A 6,706-nucleotide genomic window follows, 5' to 3' on the forward strand; every position below is an offset into this window, starting at 1 on the left:
AGGACATGTAGAGCCAGAAAAAAAGTTTTGTGAGCAAATGGAGAAAAAAACAGAATCAACTAATGTATTGTTCATATATATATATATATATATATATATATATATATTACAGTAAATGCTCCACAAGGTCTAAGTGGTGTTGCAGAGTCAGTGCATCCAACTCCCAAGGTTGTTACACCACCTTCTGGTGGATTATGTCAAGTACATATGATGAAGACACTCAAAGTATATAAGAGCAAATAGCAATAGTGGACACGAAAGCCAACTCTTCTGCCTACGAGTGCTGGAATGCCCAAACCATTACACTAGCATTCTTAGCTTGCTGGTCTGTCATTGTCTACTGATTGAGCTTCAGCAGCTTTATTGGTAATGAGAGCAATGCCTACTAGCCAATCCAAAGTAGAATAGGTCGGGTCTTTGTAGAAAGTGCAGGACTGTGGCAGTACTGGCTGTGAAAGAGGTTGTTTGTCATGCAAATGTTAGGACATGTCAGCATTTCCAAAAATCTCACTTGCACTCTTATTGCTAATGTGCAATGGGTTAAGCTGAAGTGTGACAATAGTTGCAAGGTTGCCTAAAACTTGCTGACCCCTGTACTACTACACAATGGTACCATTTTTACACCCCTGTGCTCTCTGCTTTTAGGACTGACTGCAGAAGCATCTATACTGGTTTGGTCAGAAGCTGATTGAGTCTAAGTTATTCATTGTCCAGGTAATGACACAGTACATGGAGCTGGCAGCAGAGTGCATTAGGTTTGGAGTGGTGGAGGGAGGGGGAAGTACAGCTGCTGTTATAAGAGGCCTGAGACAGTGGGGGTCATGTGTAAGCACCAGTTACCTCTGTCTGTCAATCCGTCCATCTATTCATCAGCTGACCATGCTTCAACCACTGCACTGTCTGCTTCTTGCCTCTGCCGTGCTGCTCTGCAACACCAGCCCCGTTCCCACGGTCAGTGTTTGTGTGACTGTAATGTGTGTTAGTCTAAGATTGTGTTAATAATTGTAAATGCAATAACATCAATTCTTTTAAAGGTCTATTTAATGAGAGAATTGTGATCTTGAGGTAAATACAGCAGATCTCATACTCCGGCTAAAAGTGGTAAAAGGGCTAAAAGGGCTAAAGTGGTAAAATCGTGCTATATAAATAAAGTGGATTGGATTGGCTATACAGTTTTGAATATTTATCATATAAAATTGATCTAATTCAGCCAACTGAGTTACATACTGATGACGCATGAGTGCATTTTAGAATGAAGGGTATAGAGGGTGAAGTTCAAGAAAACCAATTTTTTTGTTTTCTAAAAATATATCATGTATTTGAGTGGAATTCATGTAAAATTCTAGGTGAGCTCAGTTTAATAGAATGTTTTTATTAGATTTTTTTTTTCAGCTGATTCAGCATGATTCTCTCTGATGGCAGAAGGTCTCTGTAAAGTCATGATCCTTCACCACACAGTCCCCATAGTAATATTAAAGAAGGCTTGAACACCATAACATTTGATCATTAATTAGACTAGAGCATTTTTTTCGAGATTGTCAGCATTTAATGTTTCCTGCCAGTATAATGCTTAGTTTAACCTTCTTACTTTTTGGACCCAGATTCTCTGCATGAGCTTAATATTCAAATAAATACAATGTATCTGAAAACATCACAGCTAACAAATGACTGCCCTGCAGCATTTTTTGGCACTGTTTGAACAACACAAATACACTGTGGACTTACAAACACAGAGTTTGTGGTTCAGTGACCTGCCTTTACCTGGTTTTCTCTCGTAATGTACATGCCACTCAGTTCCCATCCCACGCTTGTAAACATAAGAGATAACAGCTCTTTAGTATGAGTGGCTGCGCAGATTATATTCACAGAACTCACAGAGGCGAATAAACCAAATCAATAAATTACATGGAATTAAAAGGCGCAATCTGAATGTTTTGGCTTGAAATTGAACATTTATGGAGCACCGATGAACCAAAGAGGCTTAGCCTGAGTTTGTATCATTATATTTTGTGTTAGAAGGCTAAAAGTGGTACTGATGTGGTAATTATCATTGTCATATTTAGACTGCAAATTAGATCTTAAAAATCATTAAGAAACACATTGAGCTTCCTTTTCCTATCCCGCAATATTTAGAACATGTGCATTTATTCTCCCCAATCAAAACATGAAAGTAGCAGAGGACTTTTATTTTTTAAAAGATTTAAGCATTATCACCATAAACTGAAGAACTGCAGAACAGGTAAAAATTGGAACATGAAAATTCACCAGAATGTAGGAAAACAGATGTTGGATGCTTAAAGTTTTCTTGCATATAGAACACCCAAACTCCTTATTAAATATGTGTGACTCCCAGTTATGATACAAAACCTACCTGCTTTTGTCTAACCGTAAGGTTAGAGTGCAATTGCGCTCATTTGAAAACTATTTTCATCAACATTAAGTGCAAGATTTTTAAGATTTATGATTTCTCAGGGGAAAAATGTATTTTTTCTATTTTTGTTTTTATTGTAGTTATAATATATTTTTATTGACTTTCCTATTTCTTTAGAACGTCTTGCACTAATAATAATAATAATAATAATAATAATAATAATAATAATAAAAATAATAATAATAATAGTAATGGCTTGCAGAATGGAAAACACTTCACATTTATTTTATGTCGACTTAATAGAGTGTAATGACTGAACTGTAATGATTGAATTGTATGTAATGAATGAATTGTAATGACTGAATCGTATGAAACAAATATTCAAGTCAAAACTACGTAGGGCAGGAGTAACAGTTTCTCAGTGAAAAGCCTTGTGTGCTGCTTTGTTGAACAACAAATTCCAGTATTACTACTACCAGTGTTAATGATAAAAAGCACTGGGTGGTGATAGTTTCATTCTCTTTCAAGCTCTTATTTCACTTAGTGCACTATGCATGAGAAACATTATATTACAGTCATGTAAGTATGGTGCATCGAACCCTGACCTCTGAAGCAGCTCCGGTAATAACATGAGGATGTGTGAGGATGGATGCTGTAAGTGCGCAACAGAGAATGAGGTGTATAGTCTTGGCTTGTGTCTGTGCTGCAGGAGAAACATGAGGACTCAGACACAGAGTGTCCTCTGATGGTGAAAATCCTGGATGCTGTGAAGGGAACTCCAGCTGGATCAGTGGCCCTCAAGGTGTTCCAGAAGACAGCTGATGGGGGATGGACGCAGATTGCTAATGGGTGTGTACAGTATGAATTACATTGTCAAGTGTGTTTTTTTCTCAATATCCGTTTAATGTGTGTGAAGCATGCAGACAGACTTCACTGTTCCTCTCTGCAGAGTGACAGATGCCTCCGGAGAGATCCATAATCTCATTACAGAGCAGCAGTTCCCAGCAGGAGTGTATCGTGTTGAGTTTGATACCAAAAGTTACTGGAAGAATGAGGGGAGCACACCATTCCATGAAGTAGCAGATGTGAGTATAACGTCATTACACTGTCACCACTATGCAAAGAATCATGTTAGATTATATTAGACCGTATACCTTTTATACTGTTATCTTTGTGAGGCATCACCAATGAGGGGACATTTCATACAAAAATGGACCTACCTAAAAAAGTGCTGCTTTTAACCTTGCTAACAAAACTTTGAATATGTTTACACTTAAATGAACTGGAACAGCGACTTCAGAATGTGCTATGGAGGTCACTGCTACATAATCCAACACTTCCACAATACAGACCCGCTGGATGAAACCTGGCCGGAGGTGTGGTCGGTGTGCTCTTGACAGCGCTTTAATTGTGTAGATAAGATAAAACAGTACTTTTGAAAACAAAGGAGGATTTTTTTTATGTATAGCTGTATTTGTAGACAATGTCTAAAATAAATTAAATGTACATATTTGTGTATTTCCATTGAAACAACAACAACAAATTGCCTGTCTTACCTCCTGAGAAAAAAAGCTGGTGCATTTTTATCATTTGAGAGTCTAGGCTTGTTGCAAGAGGGGCACTCTTACTCAGTTTGTGCTTTCCTTTGATCGATGTTGTGGAGCTTAAGAGCCATCTTATACTCCCATAAGAGCAACTTTTTTCGATGTGTGAGCATGTCAAAAATCGAAAGTGTGTAAAGCTGGCCGACATAGAGAGGGGGAAAATGTAATATCATTTAAATATGGTGATACCATTCTAAAACAATTTCTCCTGGAAGATATTCATTGTCTTGCCATCGATTGTTCATGTAAAAAGTGGCAGACATAGTGAAAAATGACTAAGCAGCATACAGCTGACCAGTCACTGAGAGAGGTGGGTAAGAATGTTGCACTTTCAGAAAGTTACAGAAATGGTCAGATGGAGTCCTAGTGGAGTACACTGTCCTTATAACACACTATAATGCACCCAATAACCACAGTATGGGCTTATCTCCTGTTATCTTGATGTTATCTTAGTCTTACAGCAGTACGTCAAGACAGTGCTGCAGTCAAAGAAGCAGCAGTGTTTACATTAGCATGTTCAAGCAGCTGTTTGCTATTCTGCTGTTTGTCTGCAGTGTGAGGTAACGCTTTCTCAGAACAGCAGGGCCAAAAGTCATCTGTTATCATTATCTAGTAGCCTCTATCTCTTCTTTATTCACTTTGATTTGTACATCAATTGTCCATTTTTATCACATTACCTGCAGTAGCAAAAACTAATAAGCTGTCTGATTTGTTATCATATTGGTCACAGTTTTGACTTTAGTCTATTTGTAAACCTTGCTTTACATCTGCCATGTTGCTTCTAACTTCAGCTGCATTTACATCAGGCTTGATTTTCAGAAATTCATGTATTTGGAGATGGATAGTACCAAACATGAAGAGGATTCAACTTGTTTTATAGTTTTGGACTTTGAAGATGAAATGGATATAATTTATTTTCTTTTAATTCTCTCTCTCTTGTCCTTGACATTGACTTTACTTTGTGTTTGCGTGCACGCGCGTGTGTGTGTGTGTGTGCGCGCGCATGCACTCGCAGGTGGTGTTTGAGGCTCATGCTGGAGGTCATCATCACTACACCTTGGCGTTGCTGCTTAGTCCATTCTCCTTCACCACCACAGCCGTGGTCTTCAACGCACATCAGTGATACACATCACAATGTGGATATTAAAGAGCCGCCCATGCCAAGAATGATAACTATTACAATAACTACGTGAGTATCCACTCTGATGAACAAGGATGTGATGGCCAATCGGGTGACGACAAGCACACACTGCATGTTCCAGCCGTGGGGCCCTGTAAATGTGGATGGATTTTGATTGGCTGTCACTGTTTGTATTGTCATCAAGTGTCTGTGAAAGTGATCCCAATGATACTTTGAATGGAAGGATTTTTAAAACTATGTACTTATAGTTGTTGTTATTGTTCTTGGTGTGGACAGCCCTTTACAGCCTGGTGGAGGTATCCAGAGATCATCTGTTTTATTTTTCTTCTTGTATACAAATTTCATGCGTTGATCCAAACCAACAGTGAATGTCTTGTATCTACTTACAAGTATTGTGTGTGTGTGTGTGTGTGTGTGTGTATCCAAAGTCTGATATCATATTCCTCTGTGCCACAGAGCTATATTAAAAACACATCAGTGGGCCACATTGTTGCATTGCATGACTTGTTATTTTATTACCCTGAACACACACTATAGTTTGTTTTGTCTTAAGTTTACATTCAACATCCTGCTGCCCCAAAAACACATGAGAGCAACAAATGTGGATTAATCCGCTGCTGAAAATAATCCCCAAAAAAGTCTTTTCCTCCTGTTCAAGTAACATTTCTTAAAAGCTACAGTGATCAGTTGTTTAGGAAATTACTAACCTTTTTACTTTTATTAAACTAAGAATCCACTAGTTTTTGAAGATTTACATCTTCAGTCGGAAGAACCAATGGTCTCATGGCTACAGTAAACTCAGAAAGTATTGAGGTCAAAGGTCACTTTAGGAGAAAAGAGGTCAAAGACTAGGTTACAGAGATATCCACAACAACTAACTAATCCCATCTCCAAAACACGTTAAGCCAGGACAAAAATACTTGGAAAAGGGGACTGAGACCTTCAAATGCAACCTTCCTCATCAATTTTATTTTTACATTTCAATCTATTTATATCTCTTTGTCTGATATGAGGGATCTTAATTAGTTAACAAAATATGTAGGGCTGGAGTTTAGAAACCCTTGTGTTAGTAACAAAAATGACCACAAGGGGGAACCAGACAGCAACAAAACAAACACTCAGAACTTAGGGTGCAGGGTCAAGGCAATCAATGACACTAGTCCTCTCTTAAGATATTGCTGCCTCCTTGGACAGGTTTTCTCATTTTGTTGGCATAATATTAAGAAGTATGTGGGGCTAAAAGCTGTGAGGAGGTGTTGAGACTGCATTTTGACTCATTTTACTTTAGAGGTGTCATATTGACAATGGTGAGAACATCAGGATGCACAGGATCGGGCATTCATTTTGTGTACCATTCATGATTATCAATACATCTTGTAAACTCATCAAATCACATTTATAAACAAGCTACAAAGCCTAAACTTCAATAAGTTTTGTAAGTCCAGTGAAATGCCACACAAGACACCCCCCCCCAACCTCAGATTTGTTTTGCTTATTGCTATTTTATTTGGATGTTCCAGATTCAATACACAGAATGATGTATATCAAGATTCTGACATAAGAAGGCTGTTTTCACATTCATGGGCTGGA

The 6,706-nt window shown here is 38.1% G+C and overlaps 1 protein-coding gene across 1 annotated transcript; it reads left to right on the top strand.

Annotated features, from left to right (window-relative positions):
- Positions 1-824: 824 nt before the first annotated feature.
- Positions 825-5,584, top strand: ttr (transthyretin (prealbumin, amyloidosis type I)). Its single transcript, XM_042483981.1, has 4 exons — positions 825-951; positions 3,081-3,220; positions 3,321-3,456; positions 4,991-5,584. Exons 1-4 carry the CDS (start codon positions 880-882, stop codon positions 5,096-5,098), a joined length of 456 nt encoding a protein of 151 aa, XP_042339915.1. The 5' UTR covers positions 825-879; the 3' UTR covers positions 5,099-5,584.
- The last annotated feature ends 1,122 nt before the right edge of the window (positions 5,585-6,706 follow it).

The sequence above is a fragment of the Plectropomus leopardus genome, chromosome 3 (genome assembly GCF_008729295.1).
Source record: "Plectropomus leopardus isolate mb chromosome 3, YSFRI_Pleo_2.0, whole genome shotgun sequence".
Lineage (NCBI taxonomy): Eukaryota > Metazoa > Chordata > Actinopteri > Perciformes > Serranidae > Plectropomus > Plectropomus leopardus.